Here is a 13,119-nt window from a genome sequence, read left to right on the forward strand (position 1 = left end):
GGATTCTAGGCCATGAAGCCCTAAAAAACACACAACACAAGTTTGCTAGTACAGTGGAGTTACTTGAACTGATGGAGGTAAAGTTACCTTCCTTGTTAGCTGAGCTACAAACACACAGCTCTGTTTCATCTCACCTCTGCCTGTCCCTCTTCCACAAGGAACAGAGCCACACCATGATAGTAAATTCAGTAAATTCAGTAAACAAACATTGATTTATTTAGGACTTAGAGGACAGTTGAGGCAGCTCCAGATCCCTGGCACTGGGGTTTGCTTTGGCTGAAATTGAGCCGCAACAGCAGCCAGCTGAAGACTATCCAAAGTTTGTCCCTTGCCCCCACCACAAAAATAAACTAATTCTGTGGGAAACACTGAAATATTGTTGGATATATTACTTTAAAAACAGGGTATAAAATAAAAGGCTATATTATAGTCCTTAGTATTATAGTATATCCTGGTTGCGCCAATGCCATGATCGTGCTTGACGCGACCTTCTACTGCCATTATTATGAGTCACGCCTCCACTATCAATATACGCATGGGACTTTTATCAACACCCACAACATTTGCACATAACATCACATGCTATCATAGAGTGCATTTAGTAATTTTACACCTATCATTATTGTAATATGACATGCGTTTGTTACCATCATTGCTGTGCATCTTCCCCCCTCTCTTCCCCTCTCTCTTTCCTTTTTGTCATTTTTGTAATTCAATTGTTATTTACGACATCTATTGCACGTCTGTCTGGAAGAGGAAATCCCTCGTCATCCTAGCCGCTCTTCCTGAGATTTCTTCCATTTTTTTCCCCCCATTTCAGGGGTTCTTTTTCGGGAGTTTTTCCCTAGGGCGATGTGAGGATCCAAGGGCAGAGGGATGTCATATGCTGTAAAGCCCTCTGAGGCAAACTGTGTTCTGTGATAATGAGCTTTATCAATAAAAATGACTTGACTTGACTTTATTATTACCAATAACAACAGTTGCCGTGCTTTTGAGCGACTCACTGCTGCCTATCAAGCCACTTTGTGCCACTCAAAGCTCAGTGTTTCTTTGCAGCACACTGCCATTTTAAAGCTGCTTTTGTGCCGCTAAAAGCCAGGTGCTGTTTTTTATCATCAATCTTTTTCTAACCATCACCAAGTGCTTTTGTTGCCCAAACCTACCAAACCACCAACTCCTTCTGCATCAAAACAGTGTGAAAGGGGGTCCGGGGTGAGTTTACTAATGCCAGGGCTTCTGCCCAAGCAATAACATATGAGCAGTAGGGGTGAGATCATGCTGCTCACACAAGTGTTACTGTTGTTCCCTTTTTTCTATGCACGTCCATGAATTTGGGGGGCAGAGCTTTCAAAGCAGCAAGTGTGTTTGTTTGGGTTTTGAGTTCCATTATCAACAGTCTTTCTCTAGAATCATATACTCCACCTTTAAACCTTGTAGGTCAAGGCAATGTATTACAAATACAGACACAAGTTTAACAAATTTGGACAGAGTTGTTTAATTTTTTCCTTTCATCCTGTGTGAAAAGTAAAAGCCACTAGTAAAGGCCTTCATGAAACAATGAGTGTTTTAAGTTTAATGGAGATAGTTTAGTTTTATTCTGTGACCTATGTAGCTATATGTAGCAACTATAACTTACCTCTATTGATCATGGAGGTAAGTTCTCCCTGTAATTATTTCATGTTTTTCTCTGCGTAAAATAACACACTTACACGTATCAAATCATACACATATGCACAGAAGAGAGCTCCTGGTACCATGTTAGGAAAAGGACAGCAGAGTGGAGAGACAGAGAGGAGAGTCAGGGAGAAAAGGTCCAGACAGAGAGTGATGTGTACAGTACAAACAAACAGGGGACAGATGTACAGAAGAAAACCCAAAGCAAAGACACACACACTACTGCTGCAAGTGCCATAACGGCAGTAGACTGTGCCTGCCACCACAGGACTGTGTGGCTGATTTTGCATGTTATCCAGCAGATATATATGTATTGCACATTAAAGGCACATACCATTTTACTGTGGATGGAAGGGGATACAGGGTAGTTGTAGTGGTATAATCCTTGGCTTAAGGACCTCCTATCACCAGGGTAGTCATACTGAAGGAGGGAGGGAGGGTCATAGGGAAAAATGGATGCAAGAATTAATAAAAGTTGTAGAATAATGTAAGATGAATGTGGTTACAACATATGAACATCAATCTTTCATTCTTTCTTTCATCCCTGTTGACTTTTTGAGAACGTTTTTGTGCTACTCTTTTTTTAGGTCTCATTAAGACTTAATTTGACACCTCTATGACACTTTGTTTCATTTATTTTCCTATAGTCAAAAACTAGATTCCACCTAGAACATGGGACAAAGCTGGCTCCCATTAAATTAAAAATATCAGATCTCCTAAGTAAGTGGCCTGTTCTAACAAAAAAAACAAAAAACAAAAAAAAAAACGGATAAGGTTAGGTGATGGTTATGCTAATATCCACTGCATCATTCTAAAAACACACACACTCATTATTTTACCTTCGGTGAGCTGAGGGATCTCCTCAGGCTGTAGACAGATGGATCTACATAGATCACATCGTCCCTCAATCTTCCTGGAAACCTGTCAAAGCGGGCAGAAGGCGATCGAGCTGGCGAGACAAAGTTGGGTGGCACGGGTGAGTAGGGCCCCCCCAGTGACGATGACGGTGACCTGGGCACAGACCTGGAGCGGGGCTGGATGGACAGACGTCTCATGGATGTTTCCATTCCACCATAGCACGGTGGCCCCCATTGGTCCCTGGACATTGGGGTTCCATACAGGTGATGGGGTCCGTCCCTCAGTGAGTGGCGTTTCTCCTCAACAGTCCAGCGCCGGTCATATCCCCCCATAGCGGAGACAGAGCAGATACTGTCAGGTCGGACTCCTGGTGGGTACAGAGGGTACTCCTCCACATACTGGGGGCCACCAGCGTAGCCATAGTAGTCACCTGAGACCCCACGGTTTACAGGATAGTAACAAGATGGACTGAAAGAACAGGAAAAGATAAAGATAATTGCTTCGACAAATGTCATGTCAAGTCATGACAGTTTGTGGCGTCTCTATTGTGTAAAATAAATGCTAGGTTAAAATAAATAATGAAGTTACATGTTTTTCATGGATACCAGATGTGTTTTAGCACACATCTCATGCTACATTTTTAAGACCTTTTTAACATATTTCAGTCATTCACCTCTCATTAATTACTCTTTCATTTTCCATCCATCCATCCATTCATCCATCCATCCATTCATTTTCATGTGCTTATCCACGGCTGGGCAATGGGGGGAGCAGGCCAGGCCAAGCACTCCTAACATCCCTCTCCCCAGCAACACTTTCCAGCTCCTCCTGGGAGACCCCAAGGTGTTTCCAGTTTAGATGAAATATATAATCCCTCCAGCGTGTTCTGGGTATGCCCTGGGGAGGAGGCGCCTCGGAGGCATCCAAATCAGATGCCCAAACCGATCTGATATCTGAGCAATCTCTTCCCTTCTGACCATTAATGAGGGTTGGAATGTTGATTAACCAGTAAATCAAAAGCTTTGAATTCTCGCACAGCTCCCTCTTCACCACAACAGTCCTGCACATTGCCTGCATCACTGCTGACCCCACGCCAAACGCTCCATTTACCTTCACTCTTGAACAAGACCCTGAACTACCTTATTTGGGGCAGCACCTCTCTCCCAGCCCAGAGAGTTAATTCACTGTCCATAACTGCTTATCCTGGCTAGGGCCTATCAGGGCTGTCGGTGGACGCGAGGCGGGGTACACCTTGGACAGGTCGCCAGATTATCACAGGGCTGACACACAGAGGCAGACAACCATTCATGCTGACATTCACACCTACGGGCAATTTAGAGTCACCAATTAACCTGCATATCTTTGGGCTGTGGAAGGAAGATGAACACCCACACTGACACAAGGAGAACATGGATATTTCACACAGAAATGACAATTAAAAATTGGTCCCTGATTGTCTCTTGTTTTGAAAACTATATTTTTATCAGTTAGCTCTGTGCTGTCAGCAGTGTCAGCATGGCTCGTAGTGCAAACATAGTTAACAATGCTTGAAGGGTTTTGTGGTTTAAAATGAAGTTGCTTGCTCATCAGGGCTACCTGGGCTTTTGCAGCAGCTCTGTCCTGCCGGTGAGACAGCATTAGCCTACTAGTAATAATTGTCAAATGTGTGGTACCACTAGCTAGTTCTCATCTGACCCAGAGTGGTATGCAGTGCAGAGCAGCCAAGGCTAATATTAGCAAACCAGAGACTGCAGGGTGGGTGTGGGCGCTATGTTTTCACATGTTAGCGCTGCTAACCAGCTGTCTGTCACTACAGCCAACAGAAAATAAAATAAAGCCAAGACATTTACATCATGAAACAAAATCTCACCCTCTCTAGAGTGTTTTGAGATCCAGTCCAAATGCTCACTGAGCTAATCAAGTGCCAGCCTTATAGGAAAGACCTCTTTTATTTCAGTTAATTCTGAACTTTTCTTTTTCCGTAAAAGTTAACCATTTGGTTACTGATTAATTGGTGTTGGGCTATAGAAAGCAAAATTCGAAGACCCTGACATCTCTAATTGACATGCAACTTGATTGAGATGCACTTGGGGGAGACACCTGCATGCAGCTATGATTGCTGCGCCAGTTGACAGCAGCATCATCAGTGTCCTGCTAACAGATGAAAACCTGAGGAGGAATTCCACTGTCATATCTCTCCTGTTCTCCCCTCATCTACCTGTTGATGTCCTCCTGGGACGCTATGCCCCGCCGCTGGTTGACCCACTGCTGCAGCTGTGCCATTGAGCTCTTCCTCTGGGCCACCCTCTCTGGAGCTGTCCTGGGCACAAACCCCCTTCTCAGCACCACGTTTTCCTGTTGCTCCCTGGTGTCACTTAATGGGCTGACCCCCCCCTCTGGGTGTCCCGAGGGGACACGGTGTCCACTGGAAGGTGGGTGTTTGCTGCTGCTGTGGTGGGGCATGGTGTCCTGAGGGCCATAGCTGCCCCAACCATTTGGATGTTGACTTGGGTAAGAGGTGTGGTCAGGACCAGCCCCTCCTCCTTCATCTTCACCTTCTCTTCCACCTTTACCTAGTCTTCCATCTCTCTTTTTACCCTCTTGGTCAGAGCAGGGGGTCGAGGGTAGGGGCTTCTCCTGGTTGTTGACCCCGTTGATCTTAGTGACGGGGTGGAGGTCACTGTCTGTTTCATTGTGTGTTTGTGTGTGTGGATGCTGTTGTTTCTGCGGGCTGGGAGCCTTGGTCACCATGGTGTGGTTGAGATCTGCAGTGGTGTCAGAGTTTATTCTGTGGAATTTAAAAGAAAACAAGGCATGAAAATAGATAGGCAGCTTTGGTTTAATTCAAAAAGATTACAGGGGCAAAAAATAGATTTAAAAGCAACAAATCTCAACACCAGGCCAAGAACCTAAGTCAGTGACCAACCTGTGGAATAATCTCTCGAAATGTTTAATTTCTCCTATTAATATTGTTTTCATGGTGATGACCTCCACCTGGTACAGTGTGTGCCCCATATAGGCTAAGTCCTCTGCGGCAGTGTGGGTTGGATTCTGACCCGTGGCATTTTCCTTCGTGTCACCCCTGCTGTCTAACCCACCTTTCCTAGCTCTCTATAGCTGTCCTATCGATAAAGGCACGATCCAAAAAGTAATCTTTTACATTGTTTTCATGGCAATATCAAATTGGCCAACAAAGAAAAATCACAAAGATGTGTAATCATGAAGTCTAATGGTTGGACAGGTAATTTAATCATGGGACAGCTCTGATGAGTCTCCCTCCAACATCAGCATAACACATAGCCAGGAGGCAAATCCACATCCACTGACTGACAGGTCTGACAGGTCTTGACAGGTGATGCTGCCTTAATCTGCACCTCATACAGGGCTTGACTTGGACAAGTAATAAAAGTATGCATGAGTTTGTTATGTCCAACTGCATAATGTTACTTTTGACAAGTCAAGGGTGTCTGTGTGCATTTGGGTTATCATCTCACCCGTCTGTGTGCTCTTGCAGGCAGGTGCTTGTTATAGCAACTGGGAACAGCTCAGAGTTCTTTAGGTTATTTAGTTATGTGCACAGCTAGTGGCTTGCTCTTTGGCTGAACCTCTGCTGCTGCATGTTACTGCCCTGCTCTGGTTTGGTTATCTTTCCTTAGTTCTTTGCTTTGCTTTTATGCGAATTACAAACCCCCCACACATTTATACTCATACATCGCACACACTACTGACAACACTGACTTCCATACTCCACAGTGTATATATTTAAGTTAAAGGTATAGTCGGTAACCTTTTCCTTAAAAAAAAAAAAAAAAGAGCCTTGTATCAGCAAATGATGGGATTCTGTCCACAGAGATGTCAGAGGGCTTTTGTTTTGAGAGGGAAGCAAGGAAGTTGAAGTAAAACAGACATCTTTGTATTTCCTCATCTCTGTAACAGGAAGAGACATTACTGCAGTAAAAAGTGGTATAGAGTCAATATAATCATCAAAACCCCATTTTCCCTGTCTATTTCTGCTGACAAACACGCTCATCACATGTAAAAAATTAGCAAGCCATCATTTCTCTACATGTGCTGCAGCTGACACGCAGCTGAAGGAGCGGCTTGGAATGAAGAGCAACGCGAAGCTGGCCTGTTTTCTGTTGGACAGGTAAGTGCCAAACATCCCGAGAGGGGTCTGCCTGCAGGCCTCCATTGTGAGGACACTTCAGGTGCAGGCTCCACTCTCAGGTCACCTCCACTGTCAGAATAGGAAATAACACAAAAAGTACACAATAAATGATCTTTATTTAATTAGTCAACAATATAACATGAAAATTTTGATTTTGCCTGTTTTTTTTGCATAGAACATAACTTGTTTTTTTTCATTTATTCCAGTGTAGCAACATATAGTATAGTATAAAGCTAGTATAAAGATTCAATAATTTTAAAAGTAACGTTATCTTATTTACATGCGCTATTGATTTAATCTGTCAAAATGGGACAAACTCCGTCCATATAGCCTAGCGACATCAGTTCGCAGCAGTCTCTAGGCTGTATTTATTTTGTATTATCTGTATTATTTCTTGTTCTGACAGTGACTTGAGAGCGGAGCCTGCACCGAAAGTGTCCTCACAGTGGAGGCCTGCAAGCGGTTAGCTTGTGCTAGCTTGCTAATGTTTTATCGTCGGCTTTTCCATTATGACAAATGCAATATAACATAACATAACATCATTTTCAGTTGTCACAATGTTTACAGTAGCATTCCCAAGCAGACATTGTAAGCTGATCATTGAAGACAGTTTCAATCATAAATGCAAAAATCTACACAAGTACAGCTGACACCAAGTTGTGGGCTGATTGTTGGCGACTTGGCATCAGCTGTAGTTGTGTAAATTTGTGCATTTATGTTTGTAACTGTGAATCCAGTGCTGCATCTTTGATATCTGCAGGCTAGATGGGTGTGTTCTTGTAATTCAGGTTAGAGGCAGTGTGTGTGGCGACGTGTCCAGGAGGAGAGGAACAATGCTACTGACTATACCTTTAACCTTTAATCTGGTCTAATTTGGTAAAATTTGGTTAAATGAAGATCTTTTGTTGATCTTTGCCATGGTGTGCTTCCCTTAGTCTTGTGGCCTTTTTAAACTGGGTCACAACATGACTCACTTTGTAATATGTGGGACAGATTGGATTTGTGTCTGTCATGCTTTTTTGGTGTATTTTGTTGATGACGTTACCAGTACATTACTAGTACACAAGACAAAACATCTTGTGTTTTTATATTCTGAGAAGACATGTAAAACTAGTGCATATTTCTTTCCTGTTTTTGTTGCCGTCTCCTATTTATATTTTATTTGTATTATTTGAGTAAAAAAAAACAGCAATAAGAAATTAAAACACACACACACACACACACACACACACATATATATATACAGATTTCTAAAGGTTTACTAAAATAAATCAATTGCTTTTTGAAGATATTTTCAGATGTGGATGTATGAATGTATGAATAGAAGACATAATGCAAGTGTAAATACCATAAAACAGCTTGTTTCATGGTGGCTTGCATTGCTTCTGATCACAGTGTTGTTCCTGGTAGCCCTTTTAAGTTATGAATAGTGCTCCATACATATTGCTGTGACTGGACATACTGGATAAGGTCAATCAAATAGACTCAGGAGAATGTGACTGCCGTTGCATGTGTAGTGTATGTCTAAAATAGCTGTGTGCACGTGTGTGAACAGCACCTCTGTGTTGGTTGAATGTGGACCTCTGCAGCCTCACTCATGGCTCTAATCCATTCTTCCTGTTCCTCATGGCTATCTGCGCTGAAGTAGTATGTCCTGGTACCAGCATGCTCTGCCTGCATGCAAAACACAACAGGACCCTTCAACTCCCCATCCTCACCCTCCTCCTTATCCAACCTCACCTGTAGAGGGAGACAAAATACAGAGACAGCACATGAGTCACACACTAAGGCGCATCACTGTTATTTTCAACATGCTCATTATGTTAACCAGCAGGATTCATCTCCCCATGCAGTGAAGCATAACATCAGTTATATCAAGGTTTATTTTTATAGTAAACCTCTATATATGCTGGTCAAACTGAAAGTGAGGACACTTGACAAGCTAATAATCTTTCATTGCATAATAAAACTGTGAGAGTACAGCTACTGTAAAGTCTGTAAAACTGTTAACAGTGTTAAAGCCCCTTGAGGCACATTTTTGATATGTGTTATTATTCTGTTTACATGAAATGTATGTTTCCAGTTGCCTCACTGTCAGCTCCGCTAAATTTGCGCCAAATTTGCACTAAATTTATGCTCTTATTTATGTTTTGCAAATGTTGTCTTTATGTCTTTTTGTGGCTGGTGTTGAACTGTGGTTGTGTGTGACTGTGAATCACCCATCTGAATGAGAAAATCAACTCACCAGTCTGTAAACTGAGTTTCTGTGATTCTGATGGCTAGCCAGGTTGGTTTTTTTGTTTTGTTTTGTTTTGTTTTGTTTTGTTTTGTTTTGTTTTGTTTTGTTTTTTGTTTCAGATGTACATATCATTAAACATCAAGGAAAACGTGGAGAAGATGACATCACATCAAATTCACTGAGTCTGTGGTGGGCTTGATTTGTAAAACAGTTGCAGCAACTTTACCCATAACCACAATCATTCCACAACCAGAAACCATGGATAACCAGAACCATACACAAATAGACAATTATAAAGCAGCTGCCAACAAATGAAAGCAGAGGTGAAAAAGGACCTAATTGCAGCAACATGTTGAAGGAGCTTCACTTCACTTGAGTTGTACCTTGTAAGACTTCATGTGACAAATAAATGATTTATTGATTGCTTCTTTGTTTGATTGATAAATAAATAAAACGGACTTAACTAGACATAAGTTTGGCTAATTATTTTACAGTTATTCCTGATAAATTTATCGACCTGACCACTAAAATAGGACCAAAGTTGTGATAAATGCTTTACTGGCAGGCATGCACAACCCTGTTGGTGACTGCTGTTCCATTAAAGCTACAATCAGTGATTCTGTTACAGTTCCAAGCACCCCTGAAATCTCCTTAAATACCCTTACAGCTCATGTCCTCTGTTTTGTAACATAAACCAGATAACAGTTGAGTTTTAACACAACTGCAAGGTTTGCAGAGGTGGTATTGGTTTTAATAATAAAATCATAGTGTGTAGCTTTGAACAGCAGATTTGACATGCAGTCAATAACTGAGCATAAACAAGCCAAAAGAGCATGTATGAATCCTTAGGTATCCAGCAGTTATACAGACATGCAGTATTGTACAAGTGATGTAATCATGCATTCTTTACAGACAGGACAGTTATTAAATTATCAACACTGTACCTACTGTACGTTCTACCACAACAGGAGGCATTAGGACCAGTGGACCTCACAGGGGTGGACAAAGTAAGGAGGAGAGGAGGGAAGTTAACAGTTTTAGGGTCAAAAGTCACAGCTGTGCTAAAAATCATCATACTACCTGCCATATGTAGAACACAGTACATGTAGCAAGTTGTAATTATAGTATGTACAACATATAAACTCCTGGAAACACACACACACACACACACACACACACACACACACACACACACATATATACAGCATGTGGCCCATGTACCTAAATGATACAGCTACTGCTTTTAACTCTTATTTAGTACTGGGAATACTAGCACTGAGATGTTTACCAGGAAGAAGACACACAGTCAACATTTCTTGCAAAATGTTTCCAGATACTTAAACCAAAGGCATTTCAGAAATACACCATGAGAGGGCAGCATAAGCAAAGCTGGTCAAAGAAATCATTTGGTGACATTTTAAGGAGATTAGCTGAGGCTTTTTCTCTGATGTATTAACATCTCAACAAAAGATGAAAAGATTAAACTATCAAGTTTAAAAGTGTAATATTGTAAGACAGAACCTATTTCCTGAAAGACCTGTTCTAGGCATAATGTATGTTATGTACATAAAACCTAATTCTACACCCCCAAAAAATCACATAAAGGTAGTGGAGGAAAAGAAAACAGTCTCAAAGCATGAAAATTCTCTAAAACTACTACGACTACTACTACTACTACTACTACTAGTACTACTTGGGCACTTGAGTAAATGTAAATAATTACCTTATCTGCTCTATATTAAAAATGACTGGTGTTCACATCCACCATGATCTAAATACTTGCTTTTTAAAACATTTTAACCCCTGCTGGTTTCTGCATGTCCATGTTGGCCCAAGCTTGGCCCAGTAATGATCCTAGCATTTTGCAGACAGAGCTATTTCTGTCCTCTGTTGTGAACTCTTGTGGTAAAGAAGTTGACATGTCATATCCTGTGCTACTTTATCAAGTTTCCAAACTCAAATTTCCAAAGACATATCTTAACATGTGCAAAATAATACAAAACTTCATTCAATTAAAAATTTTCATATTTTTACATACCCAACAGTAAGTTGCTTTGCTCAATAGTAAGCAGGTTATTTTTTATAGCAAAGGTTACAAGTTCAATTCCTGCATTTTTTTAGAATACATTTTGAGACTTTTCACACAGTAGCATTATTTTTGTAAAAACTACTTGACATGGGATGTATTACAGTTTTTCAACAAAAAGTGATGTACAGACAATGGTGTATAGATGCACAGACATACTATTTACATCAGATTCTGTACATAATACTAATTTCTATCAAAACAAGATATCACTGAGCGTTTGATAAAGTTGAAAGAAGAGTATATTTTGGTGTGTGTGTGTGTGTAGTTCTGTGTGTGTTTAGGAGGAGAGGCAGTACTGCCATACAACAGCAGGAGGAAGTGATGTCAGAGACAAACAGGAGTCCCTTCCTTCCACGGTGGAGCACTCTGATGCTCCACCTCCAGCAGTGAAGCAAGGTGATGCAATTGGCTGAAATGGCTGTATAATAAGAGGCAGCAGTAACCTAGCAACAGAGGTGGGGCTTTAGGAAGTGTGTGTAGGTGTGCGAGTGTGTGTGTGTGTGTGTGTGTGTGTGTGTGTGTGTGTGTGTGTGCAGCTGTCTTCTGTCCTTCCTTTGTTCATTTATTACAGGAGAGATGAATGGTATATCAGCATTATCTCGCACACTTCTCTTTGTTTAAGGCACACTAATATAATTACTATAATCATTTATTATTTTTGATATGCTTTGGAATTAAAAGAAAAACAAAGGACAGTAGGCCACTGAGAAGGAAGCAGAAAGAAGGAAGGAAAAGATTAAACATTAAGAAACAAATTCGAAAGAGATAACGAGATTACAGATATGAGAAAGTAGAACCCAGCCTGCAATGGCATTACACTGCAATACAGTGATCCACCATATAAAAGATTTGTGGGCCGGGGGCATAAAGTGGAGGGGCCAGTGGCCTCTTTCCAATAACCACCCCCACTTCCAGCCCCCTTTGCTTGTACTACAACCATCGTACCAACTCAACCCTCACTTTGATGTCAACTACACACCTGTGAAGTTTAGTGACTGCATTTTGCAGGGTCCAAAATTAACACATGCCAAGCACCATGTGTGGATAAATTTTTTGTTTGGTGACTAAATCTCAGAAGCCCATCTGTCACACATGTAATTAAACTATACTGAAAGTATCTGTTGCGCTTTGGTGTCATTTAGGGGTGCACAGCTTTGCTGCTCCTATGTTATCATCCTATGTGTCATTCACACGCACACACACACACACACAAATGGTATGGCAAAACCTGACAATCACGAGTGCTCCGGCACTGTTTACCGTCCAGGACATCTGCAGATCTGCTAAACTTTCACTTGCTAGTGGTTTTAACATGAACAGAGCATCACTGCTTACCGGAGATAACTTATTTGCATGCTGAGGCTGTGACAATGAGCTGTTCAATATCATTAAATAATCTTGCTTCTTTTTGCTCTGCCCTCTTGTTTGTTTGCCTTCAACATAACAACATTTAACCTCTATTTAACCAGCAAAACCTCTTAACATTAAAATAGTCTTTTTCAAAAGTTTCCTGGTGATATGCTTGGCTGTTAGCTTTTTTATCTATGGATGGCTAGATTAATAAAAAGAGGAACTGAAGAAAGAAACAATGAAAGGAAGGAAAACCAAAGGTAAAGAAAAGATAAAGAAAAGATGAGAAAAGAAAAAAATAAAAGGACGGGAATTGTTCTCACCCCTAACTCATCAAATCACGATGGTTGGTAAGTGGCCCTCTGATACCCATGTCAGGAGGCATCAATTAGAATCTGTATGAGATGCACCAGGCACTGCCTTTATAAAACACTTGGAACTAACGCAGATTAAAGAGTGACAAAGTCTGCATAGGGAGGAAGGTGGATGGACGTGCAAACAAACACAAGACTTTCACCCAGTAGACTGCTGTTTGTGTCCTGTGTAAAAACAAAGTCAGAGCTGAGTAGTAAGTAATTATGTAAGTAATTTTGTCCAACTTGCTCTGGAGGCTGCATTATGTATGGAAATCTCACCATAAATGCAAACTAGTCAAAATCACTGACCATGATTTTTTCTAAATGTAAGAAGTGGTTATGCATTTTACATGCAGTATTCACATCCCTTTATTGATTTATTTTA

At 41.1% G+C, this 13,119-nt stretch overlaps 1 protein-coding gene across 4 annotated transcripts in view; it reads right to left on the reverse strand.

Moving 5' to 3' along the window:
- plekha6 (pleckstrin homology domain containing, family A member 6) overlaps positions 1–13,119 on the reverse strand; it is a 101,089-nt gene that overhangs the window by 42,089 nt on the left and 45,881 nt on the right. For 3 of the 4 annotated variants that reach the window (XM_042497942.1, XM_042497925.1, XM_042497916.1), the window contains 4 exons: positions 8,259–8,440; positions 4,751–5,320; positions 2,514–3,000; positions 2,009–2,095 (listed from right to left, as the gene is read on the reverse strand). In XM_042497942.1, the coding sequence (XP_042353876.1) occupies positions 2,009–2,095; positions 2,514–3,000; positions 4,751–5,320; positions 8,259–8,440 (1,326 nt within the window). The remainder of the gene's footprint in view (positions 1–2,008; positions 2,096–2,513; positions 3,001–4,750; positions 5,321–8,258; positions 8,441–13,119) is intronic. The other variant, XM_042497934.1, reaches the window with a different exon arrangement.

This window comes from Plectropomus leopardus, chromosome 2, assembly GCF_008729295.1.
Source record: "Plectropomus leopardus isolate mb chromosome 2, YSFRI_Pleo_2.0, whole genome shotgun sequence".
NCBI classification, from domain to species: Eukaryota; Metazoa; Chordata; class Actinopteri; order Perciformes; family Serranidae; genus Plectropomus; species Plectropomus leopardus.